Below are 13883 nucleotides of genomic sequence, written 5' to 3' on the forward strand. Positions count from 1 at the left end.
TTGTGTTTTAGTTGTACCAAAACGACAAAATCGATTTTGTCGAGTACTGGTTTTGCACGAAAATTCCCGTTTTTCTTCAATATATTTTTTGTTTTCCCCGGTTATTTTGAATAGTTCTATTAATTATTTACATTTTACTCCTCAATAAGATGCAATTTTCTTAAAGTATATTTTATCCTCAAATTTATTAAAGAAACTTTTTGCATTTAAGTTTTTACTACCCCAAAAGGTAAGGTTACAGATAGGACAAATGAGAATTATTATAAAAAAACACACATCGTTGTAAAATCTGTACACTCATTGCTCATCCACTTAGAATTCAAAATCGTCTTTTCTCTCTTTTATTTTATACCGACTAAATAGTTTAATAAATATCCGAACGGATTATTAAGATTATAATTAACATTTATTGTACTTTGTTTTGTTTTTTCATATCAATCGTTATTCTTAAACAAATTAACAATAATAATACATTTTAAATTCTTAAAAACATGTTTTATTTTAAACGAAACCATGTCTTAAATGCAATATAAAAATACGTTGTTATTTATTGTACAAATAAATTTTAAAAATAACATTATTTCTAAATAAGTCAGTCGATTTTGATGAATTATTTCATCATTTAATCTAACCAACCGAACAAACAGTTTTCAAAACGGATAGAAAGTTTAAAAAGATTATAGTATATGAAAAAACATTTTGACATTTTAAAAAGTGATATTGAACAGCAAAAGAGTCGTTTACAAAGTCGGATAAATAATCTTATCTAAAACCAATTATTTCTACTATAATTTTTCAATAAAATACAAATAAATAAACATTATAAATTATAATAATAAACATAAATTAACAATAAAAAAAACAACATAGCACACGCATAAAATTGATTTAAAACAAAATATCTGATGTTTGAGTAATATATGCCATCTAATATTTAGACAAACAACAAAAATAATTCACTATTTTTTTCAATAATTAAAGTTATTTTAATTATAACTAAAATAATATATCTTGAATATACTAATATAATTTTTATTAATTAATTTTTATTTATATAAAAAGGTAACTTAATATATTATGTGACGCTTAAAACTAAAAAAAAAATATTCAATTAGAAAAATAATAAATTAACAAAATAAAAATCGATTTTAATTTGTAAAATTAAAATAAATTATTATTGTTTTACAAGAAAACGAATACAGCCTTTTCATCGTTTTAATTTTTTGGGTCTCCGGGGTCCATCATGAATTTGAGATTACAAAAACAACACACTATAATATTATTATAATTCAAAAACGTGAGATAAGTCGATTTTACATTGTATATTATTATCTAATTGTATATAATAAAGTGATGTATACTGTAAGCTTAATACAATAAAAATTGCAATAATGTAGTAAAGTCATAAAAAAAAGGTTGTTTGTAGCAAAAGTAATTGACTTTAAAATATGAAAAAAAGTTTCACCTAAAATAACAAATTTCCTATCAACAATAAAATACGCATATAGTCGTTTATAAAAATATATCTAATAAAAAACATATAAAAAAAATTCTATTGTTTATTTTTCGTTGCCTACAATAAATGTATTATTGTACCGGTAAGGAACGAAAATAATTATTCTATCTATATAAACTGTAAGTGATGCTACTTTTTTATATAAATTGAAAGCACCTTGTGGTGATCATTATAATATAAATTTGTCATGTTTTGACTTGCGTAAAATTATTAAAAACATTTATAATATACCTTATATATTTACATAAGTTATAAATGAAAAATTTATACATTTAATCCGTATAAAATTCAATAACAATTAAACAGATCTCTCCGAGGTTATGAATAAGGAACATGACATATCGTGTTGATGTTGATGTTCTTTAGTACCATCTACCTGCAAATAAAAAAAACATGAGTACCTATAGTACTTTTTTTTTATTGAAAGAAATATGGGCTTCAACAATTTTTTTTTTTTATTAAAATAAAAAAATTTACAATCCGTAACATAGGAACAGTAAGCAAATTTGATGATAAAATAATATTAACATCAAATGACTAGTATGAGGAGGGATGCTGTCCAGTGACAGCACCCTCAGGAGCTTCAACAACTTAGCCTGATTATGATTTTTATAATTAATAGTTAAAAAAAATGAATTACTACTAGTTAATGATAATTAAATATTTTAAATGAAAATGATTGCTGTTACATTTGGAGACTAATGATTTTAATTCGTATGTAATGTACTAATATATAGGTATAGGTATACCAAGTAAAAAACTGAAAACTTAATTAAATAATAACAGTCAAAGAAAATTGGTAGAACTTTGGTTTGAAAGCGATTCTTCTTTGTTAATACTACAATTAAATTGTACATCGGTTTAACTTATACTCTGCAACTGTTATATAATACATTTAAAAAATTCAATTATAATTTATAAATAAAATTAATTGTTGTTAATATTTTTTATGTCGTTTTTATTTTTATTTTTGTGTACACACATCTTATCATTATATTTTTATTTTTTACACAACCAAAAATGGTTCTCAAACAATAGCCAAACCTAATCTGAGACGTCTTCAAAAAAATACATTTTGACAAAAACGAGAATCAAACCTTTTACGTTTTTGATGGAACCAGGCTACCAGTAACCGATTTTATGGCGGAAAAGATCCATGACCCTATTAAATTCGATATATTCGTCGAATAAATACATTAAACATTCAATCTAGATTAAAAAATATACATGGCCATCAAATTTCCGTATTCATATTATAGGTATTATTATTATTTAGATAACATTAAGGTTGTTAAAATATTTGGTGTGAGTCCAACCAAAATAATGTTGATCTAATCCAATGAAATGTAGATTTTCCGAAGTTATTGAACTTTAAATCAGCCGACAACCTGTACGACCTATTTACCGTTATTTCAGTACAATGATGTTAGATAACCTGTTACATATCATAATATATAATATTATTATGTTTATGAGACTATTACCATATACTATGTTATTCATATTAAATTATATGATAATTCTGATTCTCGAGAATAATATATCATCAAAAACAGATCCATATTAATATGTAGGTTGTTATTGAATATGATTTACAATTTATACTTTACGGAACTTTATTATTTTCAATTCAACTTATTCATATAAATTATTGTAATTTGTTTTTTTTCGTGATACTTAATATATTATGATAGAAAAAGTGATATTTCTCGATGGATTAAATTGTTTTTATTTTTAGCCTCCATTTCAATAATACGCACTCCGACTTAACAAATGTATGTTCCGGAATATTTAAGATTTAAATTATGTTACGTTCCACATTATAATAATATTTTTTTTTACGGCTTCTGCTATAAGATTTTATTATTGATTCCCAGTTTTAAACTTAATAGATTCAAATTAAATAATATTATGTAAATTCAAAATGTTGAAAGCCCTAGCTCCTCCGTAAAATCAATTTAAATCCATGACATTTCTCACTTTAGTCAAACAGTCGTTTCGGTTTTGTCAGTTATAGGTGTCAGTTGGCTCAGTTCTTCCTCGTTAATCGGCAGTTGATGGTCGTCCTCAAAGCTTATACTCCCCGCCTTGTACCAGACAATTATATCAACGAAAAAGGCGCACATCATCAGCAGTCCAGTAACACCTGTTGTGAACAAAATATATTTTAAGGTTTATTGGAATATATAATCATAATATAATCTGAAACATTTTTACGATAAGTATATTGTATATTGTGAGTAAGAAATATTGGCAGAGAATGCTCGAGGGGAGTAGCTACCCAGTAGTAACACTCGACCAATGAACAAAATATAAACAGTTAATTGGAAATTAATTTGAGATTAAATTATCATATAAACGGAATGTTTGCATATCATAAGCAAACGGCGCTGGCAATAATTATAACAAATTATTATTAACCCACGCACCGTCCAATTTATATTTGTATAGTCTCTTTTAACATATTTTGGATAAACAATTAATTGTTCTTACAATTTAGCTTTATAATAGTTTATAAACGCTTTGCTTCAATATTATGTATCGTGTAAAATATCATTAGTAGACTGAGATTTTGATGCATTTTCATTTTTTTATTTTTATTTTTATTTTTTGTGTGTGTTTAAAAATTTAGTTTTATAAATAAAATAACATTAGTATTATAGATATTCAAATGTAATTTGTATTTTACACTCTTCCTCGTTGTGTACGTTTTGCTCATTCTTAGAATTTTCAAAGGTAGCAATTTATCAGCCAACCTATGAAAATTTTTTATTCAAATATTAAACAACAACGAACCATAATTTATACAACTAAGACAACGTCAATTCATTTTCAAGTTATATCAAACCTGCTTATCTTATTTTTTTATTTTAAAGAATAGTTTTTCATTATAATTAGGTTGGGTAAAATACAGAAAAACATACTTAATATTGAGTAATAAAATTATAGAGGTTAGCCAGTAGTAACACCCTAAAATATCAAAATATCCCTAATATCAAACCTAGTCAGAATATGATTATTTTTTGTACTATTTGAAATGTATTTCAATCATTTTAAAAAGACGAAATCATATAATGTTTAAAAATAGGTACCTATCTAATTCAAGATTTTTTTCACATTTCAAAGATAAAAAAGATAAATTTAACCGTTTTTTTCTACAGTCAATTATTTGAATATTTATAAAGCATTTAGCTTTTCTTTTTTTTAGGTGAATTTTTAAAACGTATTTAGGCATCAAAATCTCACCCCTAGTCATTACATTTTTTCCACAATAGGTATTAGGTAAGCTACGTATAATATAATATTAATATATCTACGATCTCCGAGGAAACAGAAACACATATACTTATTACAAAATAATAACGACACCCAAAGTCTATAATGATAATAATTGTGTTATTATCGGAAATCGAATCTTCCCAGATCGACCGCCGCCTGTTATTACCGTGGTAGAAGATACGGAACGAGTCCGAGTTGTACAGAGAGCACGCTCCTTGTTTTCCGCACGTCATTTCCCATATGAGACAGGCAGAGTCGACGACTGCTCCGTATAGTATGGGGCAAGGAACGTTACCTGTGTGACAATAAAACAATTATATAACTCATAGTAATCGTCACAGTGTGTGAAAAAGTTTTAAAAATAATATTAATATAATATAATATAGACACGATAAATAGTTTAGTACCGATGATCGTTTTAATGCAATATGTAGATATAGACAATCAGTCAGTCCAAGTAAGCGCCAGGAAGAGGATGCGGGCTTAACATTTTGGTTATTTTATTATGTGTAGACATTAAGTTGTGATCTAAAAATAACTATTAATAATCTTACTAAGATCGTTCACAAGCTAGCTTTTGGATTTAAAAATAAATACTATTACTAGGTATTTAAAAATAATTGTATTTATCCCTTCCAAAGAAAATCTTGGGTGCACCCCTCCTTAGCTCTTGAGTATGTAATAGGCGTGAGTGTACGATATAATATATCTACATACAATTATATCATATTTATAATATTATTTACCTATGTAGCTATCCTATGAATGTAAATCTAAATTGGTTCCGAAACGTCTGAGTTGATTATGGGATTATTTCGTAGGATACGTAGAATATTTTTATTTTCAATTTTCCAATACCATTTCAATACGGTTATTTGTTTTTTATGACATTTTTTGTATGTAATTTAAATACTAAAACACCGGTAGATAATGTTTGAATAAGATTTAACCAACTCCTTACGATTTGTTATAGTAAAAAAATGGGCAATCATATAATACCTCTTGAATCTTACTTTTAGAGGTATTCCTTACAGATTTTACCTGTTTATAATATTTTTTTCTATGATTTTCGTGGTTATATTTAACTAGAATTTTTCCGCGGTAAAATCTAATTTATTTAATATTAAGCATGACTTATAAATTATAATATATTATTGTAGGTACAAGTCTACAGTTTTTTTATAGACAAAATTTAAAACCTCCAAATACTACTAATTGTTGTTTTATTTACTAAACGAAAATTCTCTCTTCCACTCGCTATACATTATAATATGTTACAAAATATGTACGTTTCAAAAGTATAGGGACCGCTTTATTCTGTATTTTTAATTTCTTGGTAAAAAAATCGATATTAACAGCGGCAGTTTGGTTCCCCATCAAGGATTTATTAAATTAAATTCATAATATTGTAAGCTAAATTAACTAAATATCTAACTTGACAACCGTTTTTATTATTTGCATTATTTCCAAGACTATCCCTCTAACATCCCTTTATGCTGCAATGACACCCATTGAACTTCCTAAATGCGACCCTGGATTTCCAACCGGCAACCACTAGATGTTCGACGAATGTTGTCACTATCATCTATCACTCTGCCGAGGATAATTTTCCCCCTGAACTATTATATAAATACAATACGTTTGTGTTATGGCCGTTCTGGGTACTTTTCCCTGTAGATGCTCCACATATTAAGCTGACTGAATATTACCACAGGTGGCTATGTTATTAGTAAACATGGAAGTCGGACGGTTTATGGCCGCTATATATATTATGGACTTACCGAATAGGCCTATGGCGAATTGTATGAGCCCGAGAGCCATGGCCTTGTCCTGAGGATGTACGCACCGAAGTATAAGCAACATGCTGCCCACCTCTGAAGTGGAATGGATGAACACGAACAAGGAGAACAGAGCTATGTACCAGAAGCCTGAGTCCTCGCAATCGTCTTTGCACGAGCCCGGATACGCCTCAGTGGCGTTGCTGTTCATGCACTGGCAGTCCGTGAACTGCAAAATAATGTAGAAGATAAAGATTTGTGTCTTAACTCGGGATAAAAGAGCACCAAATAAGATAGTAGACATTAAAATATTATGTGACTATAAAATTTGACGGATTGTGCTGTGATCGATTTGTTATATAGAATAATGTTATGGAAAGTTCTGCAAGATAAGTGTAAAAAAAATATATAAGGTTTATCTCATTAATAAGTCAACTAAATATAGAGTAAAATAGCTATAAGTTAAATGGAGGCCTAAATGTTAACTAAATTTAATTAAAAGTTAAAAGTTGACATTTTTATTTGTTTTTATGACAATACATATTATATTAATATTATTTAATAGCAACCATATTCATATTTTATTTATTTATGCATTGATCTGCAGAAAGCACGAGAAAAAATGTCTAAAGATAACTCTTTGTTTTGATGCCTTTATAACTGCATCTAAATAATTTAACTAGAAGTATTAATAATTTTATTTTTATTTTATTTTATAATGAGTATATAATGAGTATATATGACAGTAGGTACAACAAATGTAAATTGTTGAATTAAAATTTGAAAGATAAAATATGGTTAGCTCGTAAATCATCTTTTAATGATTGAATCTTAATATTATTGTTCTCAACTCGTTGGTGTCCAACGTCGGAGTGACAATAATGATTATACGCAGTCAATTATTTTTATAGTCGTGTTTTGGGGGATAACTCACTGAGGGAGAGTGGTAAACATGATATAAAAACAATAGTATATGATCGTGGTGACAAAAATAAGTCGACGACATCACGATTGCGATGTGACCCATATAATATCACAGGCGGTACAATATACATCATACTATTAGTAGGTACCTTGTAGCCAGCGCTGTACTCTTTTCCAAACGTCTGATTCCGGCATCCGGCGTGGCACGCCGAGAAGTAAGTTATCCCATCCACGCCACAAATCGGACTGAACATCTCCTCGTCGCACACACATCGGTCCGAGCACGGTGACTCGAACTTGGGCTGATCCCTGTACAAGACAATATTAAACGAACAATATTATGAGGCCATTCTACTGACTCGTGAGGTTATTATATCCAAAAAAACGACGCTTACATACTAATTGCAGTGACCCCAGTGTTCACCCCACAACATTTTAGAAAAATTAAAGAAACATAATATAATATGTTATAATATACTTCATTATACTTTGATACTTTGTTTCACTAAACGGCTAACTTTACAATCGTTTTTTTTCACACTATTTCCAAGATAGGTCCTCACACGTTATCCGTTTGTTAGGTATGCGTCCATTACGCCTCATAAATGCTGACTCACAGGGTTCCAACATCAAGAGGTAACGAACCTATTGTCACTATGACTCTACTCGAAATCTTTTCCCTGCTGAACTATCAGAAAATATGCAATATACTTTTTTATTGCGGATACTTTTCACTGTAGATACTAGTTGATGTTCTACCTAATACTGAATATTAAGTACAAGTGGGACGGACATATGTAATTATTAAAGCTGGACTCGCCGTAACAACTAAGGAGGACATCAGCTCCTCGTGTCACACGCGACGATCCGAGCACGGAGACTTGAGCTAGAGCTGATTCTTGTGCAAGACAACCACGAAACCGATAAAATTAGAAAGCCGTTCACACCGCACACTGAAGTGCAAAGTGACTTTAGCGTGTGACACGAAAATGCACTGTTCAGCAAAAAAAAATATCACGACGCATTACGTGCATTAGGTGCTTAGATAAAACTCGATGTCTTCGAGAATAAATTTTTACTGTGAATTATTTTTCTCGTGATTTAGTTTATTTTTTAAAGTCGTTTAAAATTTAAAAAAAAAAACAATTCTACTTGGCTTGTCTGAATCGACACTCATAACCACCGTAATTACTTAGATTTATTCATTTCTACAAATATACAATATTATTATAATGCCTTGTAGTTGTTCGTTTACTCCGATATAATAGAATAACATTACCTTTATCGATTCGTATAATATACCTACTTGATTTTTCACACTAACTTCACTCATAATCTGAGACGTCATAAGAGTTTTTCAGCGAAATATAAATAAAAAATAACCGAAATCTATAACCCATTATACTACCTGTGGATTGTGTGTGTATTTATTTAAAGGTCCCCGAAAATAAAACCGTACAAGAGTCAATGACTTTCCAAAGTATAATGATATACGTTACAGTGATCGTGTTGCATAATTTTGTATACTCACAGTTCGTCGTATCGCAATCCTGTGATATTCGTAGTTGGACATCCGAAAAACATTAAAATGCACATACCTATAAATCGTAATAATAATTCAAGTCAATGCCTCTGTGTCTGCCGACGTACCTAACCATGATATTATACTCGTCTTACCGATGGCGTATGCCAGGGCCGTAAACGCGATCCACGCGGCCACTGCTCTGGCATTTGGATTTTTCTTCAGTATGAATATTCCCGATATTATGATTCCAATGCCCATGACCATAATTCCGTAAATGCCTGAGATGAAAAAAAAGAGAAAAACTTTCAGTTTTCATGCGTTCATGGTTTTGTTCGCAGTTATGCCTGCGACACAATATACCTATGCTATAATATGACTAGAGCTTAAAAATTAAAAACACCGGTATTTGAACTTTACCGGTACGTTTTTACGATTTTCTTATAGGAACCTATACCGATACCGATATTCGTCGTTTTTTTCCGGTTCCAATATTGTTCAGATATTTTATTTATTAAGGTAATTATAATTGGTTCATTTTATTTGGTTGTAAACGTGGCTTTACAATTTTCTATTTCTATATAATCTATAAAAGTTCCAAAAAACGATAAAATAATAAGACTTTATTTGTACCACAAAAATAGATAGCAACACGTCAACACGTATTTTATTGCAAATGCAACACTTTCAAAATATGAAATCTAGTGATTTTTCTACAGATTTCATCAACAAAAACAAAGCCAAAGTAATTACATATTATACAGTTTATAAATCTTCCTTAAATTGCATACAAACAATTTAAAACTAAATTGTTGGCATTATAAGTATACAGTATAATATTAAATGTCCCTACAATAGTTAAATATTATGGTCAAAAAGTGGTATATATTACGTTTATATTAGCTCGTAGTTTTGTTTGTTAAAATGATATTTAAAAAAAGCTCATTTGTGTAAAATAATTTATTAAAGCTGGATATTTAGTTCATAAATATGATATGTGTAGTGGAAAGTACAGATTTATCCAATAAAAAATTGATTAAACAATTGATATTTTTGTTTTTCAATTTTACTAGACATTAGGTGAATTTATTATGAATATCCCAAAACATCGTTCCGTAATTTAAAACAGATTGCACTAAGGATAAGTATATAGCATTATAGTAAATTTCATATAAATAGTAAAAATAAATAATGTTTTTGAATATAATTTCCGAAGATGCAGAAAAACTTTCGTAAAGAAGTGGCCAAATGATGATATGACTATTCCACTTCAGTTCATTGTTAATTAAGATACCAAAATATTTAAGTTCTTCAACTTTTTCCAACAGATTGTATTTACAATTATTATTGACAGTGTGAAGATTAAAATTACAATGATAGGAATGTATAAAGTAACTTAGGTAACACATTAAGGTTATTATTATGAGTAGTTATCAACATTATTGTAGTATATAAATTGTTATTTACTCGTCCGATAGTCATTGACCCATCGTTGTGATTATTTCTTTATAATTTGTTTATAGTTTTGGACGATGAAGTCTAGTGACGTTGATGACTAATAAAATTATTAGACCATACTCATAACGCTAAGTTGTTTTCGTATAAAAATTAAATAGCATTTTGTACTAAAACATTTAGTATACACAATTTTGTTATTTGAAATTTTTATAAAAAAAACTCTCAGATGAGTACCTATTAATAAGAAGATACATAAAATAAACATCTCAATACATTGCACTAATGCTAGCATAAATGTCAGTAGTTTTAAGTTAACACTTTTATACAACTGAAGCCTACGATAACTTACAAGTTACAAGTTGCAATGAGAGGTCACAGACTCACATCTATTATAGAGTAATTTAATCAATGAATTAGGAACTGTATATAATAGATTATAATTAGTAATTACCATATTCATAAAAAATATCCTTTTGGATCACACAAAATTATGCACCTATCACTCGTGTGTTCAGTGAGCGAGCAAATGACGACAATTACAAAGTTGGACACACACATCTTGTAAAAATCAAGACCACTTAAAAAAAAAAATCACTTTTGACAGATAAAATGGATTATTTGATTGTATAAAACTATGATATTAAAACTATGATGCACTCTGGTACCACAACTTCTCACGACACGGATCAACCCAGGTTTTTTTTAAATTTGTTTTGCATGTATTTAGAGAAACAGTTAAACTCACTTAAGTTCCCTAAACCTATTAAGACAACTATTATTTTATCAGAATATTTTATATAATATGAAGTTTGTACTTACTTGAATATTTTATTACATTTGGAAAAAAAATTATATTTCTAAATACCGGTATATACCGGAACCGGAACCGAAACCGGTAATGAATTAATTTTTAAAACAGCCGTATTAGAACCGAAAACGAAAAACTCATAAAGGTACCTAGCCCTGATATAATATACTTGTGCTAAACTGCAGGCACTTTCCTTTTTAGTTGAATAAGATTGTTTTGGACGAAAATTCAAGTGCTGCCGATTTAGATTCGGAGTGGTTCAATTTTTGTCCGATAGATGCCGCCTACCTCTGGTACAAGTAAAATATTATATTACTCGTTATTTTAAAATCATAAGTGTGCATTTATCTATCTAATGCCCTAATGGTTTATGAAACATTGCACTATACGTGTGATACCGACAACTTTGGTTTTGGGCAACCTATATTTTTATCAAAATGAAAGGGACCACATTGTTAATAATTATTGAACTGATTTTTAAGTTTCAGTTCATCAATGTTTCAATAACATTACATTACAGTCAACTTAAATTTAACCTGCGAAGCTTAAAATTTACTATTGAAAATAATATTCAGAAGGAAAAATTTATACTTTCACTACCCTAAAAAACTGTGTTTATGGCGGATATGGCCGTTTGCCTGTATCCGCCGAGTAAACATCTATGAAACGTGAGTACTGAGTAGGTCCACTCACCCACAACGACAAACACGACATATACATTATAAAAATGACGTAATTATAAATTACATTAATATCTTTACCTGTGACCATGTTGGCGGTGTGCGTGGGAAAGTGGAATTGTGACTCGAAATACTTGGGCAGGAACGTGTAGATGCCAGCCAGTGGCAACAGGTGGAACACGCTACTCGCGGTCCTGTACATGAGCATGTCGTTTTTCAGAAGCCTCTTGACGGCGGTCGGAAAATCTTTGAGCTTAGGCGTCTTGGGCACGTCCGACGAGCCGTCGTAAGGGGGAGGTGGTGGCAAAGACAGGGATACATCGGCGCACCCGTTGACGGCTCGCTGGGGTGGGTGCTGCTTTTTCAGGGCGGCATTGGTGGCCGACGGCGGACCAGGCAACCGCTTGGGGAACGCGAACATCGGCACGGAGGCCAACAACAGAGTGGCCGAAATGCCGACCAGGCCCAGCCACCAGGCGCCCACCCACCGCGGGTTGTTGGTATCCATGTTGGGCTCGCTGCTCAGGTCAGCGTACAGGCTGGTGCACAATGCGCCCAACAGGAACCCAAAAGAGGGTCCGAGTATGCGGACCCCAATCGTGATGGAGAAGTACAGTGGCGACTCGCGGCTGGCCACGTTGTCGTCGATGAACGGTATGCCCAGCGTGTAAACGGCAGTCTGTCCGATGCCCACTCCCAGCAGGCTGGTGAAAAATATGGCCAACACAATTTGCGTGTTTCTGGACTGTTCCAACTGTTCGGATAGTTCGTTCTGTTCGCACATGTCGTGTTGCTGCACCGGTGGCCGAGGACTACCTTCGGCACCGATGCTGAGGTCGGGAGCCACGCACACGTTGGAAGGATAATAGTCGTTGGTCGAGTTTCCAGCCGACCCGGCCACACCGCCGCTCATCATCGAAGCCGACGGCGAATACTGGTGGTGGCCGAACAGGAAGTGCGGCGACGAGCACGCGAAGGCAGCAACACCGAACAGCACCATGCTGGAAGCTATCCACCTGGGCCGATGTCCCTGGCCGCCGTAGTATGTGAGCAACAAGGACGATCCGATCTGTCCGATTTCGGTGGCACTCAGCACCAGTCCCATGGTCTTGCTCTGCAGCTGGAACAGCTTCTCCAACGTGGTGATCACGCTAACGAAGTACGTGGAGAACATGCCCTGCAGCACCCAGCTGAAACAGAACGTGGCCAGGAACACTTGCTTGGACGCGAACACCTGCATCCACTTGGACCTGCACGGCCCTATGCCGCACTGCAAGTCGCGATCATCGTCGTCGTCGTCGTCGTCGGTGACCGTGGTGACGCCGCCTATCACGGTGGTGGCCAGCATGGCGTCTGCCGCCTCCTTGTCATCGGCTGCTGTCCCGGTTCGGCCCTTGAATGCTGCCATATTGGTAACGTAACTATAATGATAATAATTCTGCGGGGTTACTGCGCCGTCGTATTGTACGACTGCTCACTGTGCACTGCGTCGGCCGGTCGTCTCTGTGGAAAACAAGAGAAAAATATAAATCGGCTAGTCGGAGGTAATCGGTCATAATATCGAGGCAAACGGTTGAAATATTATTTTATCATCGGCGTCGTCGTGACGAATACAAAAGTGCAAAGCTAACAGGAAATCGCGGCAAGTCCGGGAATAAAAGGCGATTCTCGAGCACTCGGAAGTGCTGCGTTATCCGGCAGACGACGCGTCTGTACGGGAAGCGCGCGTGCTGCGTAGTCCACGCTCGTTTGCGCACCAGAGCGGCAGAGCGCGGACAAACAGACGGACGGACGAATAAAGACGAACGACTCTCCCTTTCGGACGTCGTAGGTAGGTTTATTGTGCGCAACGTATTATTATTATTACGCCCCAAGGTTTGCCGCACGCTCACGCGCACGCGCGCTCGCCGATATTGTG

The 13883-nt window shown here is 32.7% G+C and overlaps 1 protein-coding gene across 1 annotated transcript in view; it reads right to left on the reverse strand.

Annotated features, from left to right (window-relative positions):
- Positions 1–1526: 1526 nt before the first annotated feature.
- LOC111036156 (solute carrier organic anion transporter family member 3A1) overlaps positions 1527–13883 on the reverse strand; it is a 44021-nt gene continuing 31664 nt past the window's right edge. Inside the window, exons 2-9 of the mRNA XM_022318078.1 lie at positions 12047–13468; positions 9175–9300; positions 9029–9095; positions 7647–7806; positions 6577–6802; positions 4962–5090; positions 3497–3662; positions 1527–1892 (exon numbers count right to left, since the gene is read on the reverse strand). Coding sequence (XP_022173770.1) covers positions 3502–3662; positions 4962–5090; positions 6577–6802; positions 7647–7806; positions 9029–9095; positions 9175–9300; positions 12047–13373 — 2196 coding nt within the window. The 5' untranslated portion in view covers positions 13374–13468 and the 3' untranslated portion in view covers positions 1527–1892; positions 3497–3501. The remainder of the gene's footprint in view (positions 1893–3496; positions 3663–4961; positions 5091–6576; positions 6803–7646; positions 7807–9028; positions 9096–9174; positions 9301–12046; positions 13469–13883) is intronic.

The sequence above is a fragment of the Myzus persicae genome, unplaced genomic scaffold (assembly GCF_001856785.1).
Source record: "Myzus persicae strain clone G006 unplaced genomic scaffold, MPER_G0061.0, whole genome shotgun sequence".
Taxonomy (NCBI): Eukaryota; Metazoa; Arthropoda; class Insecta; order Hemiptera; family Aphididae; genus Myzus; species Myzus persicae.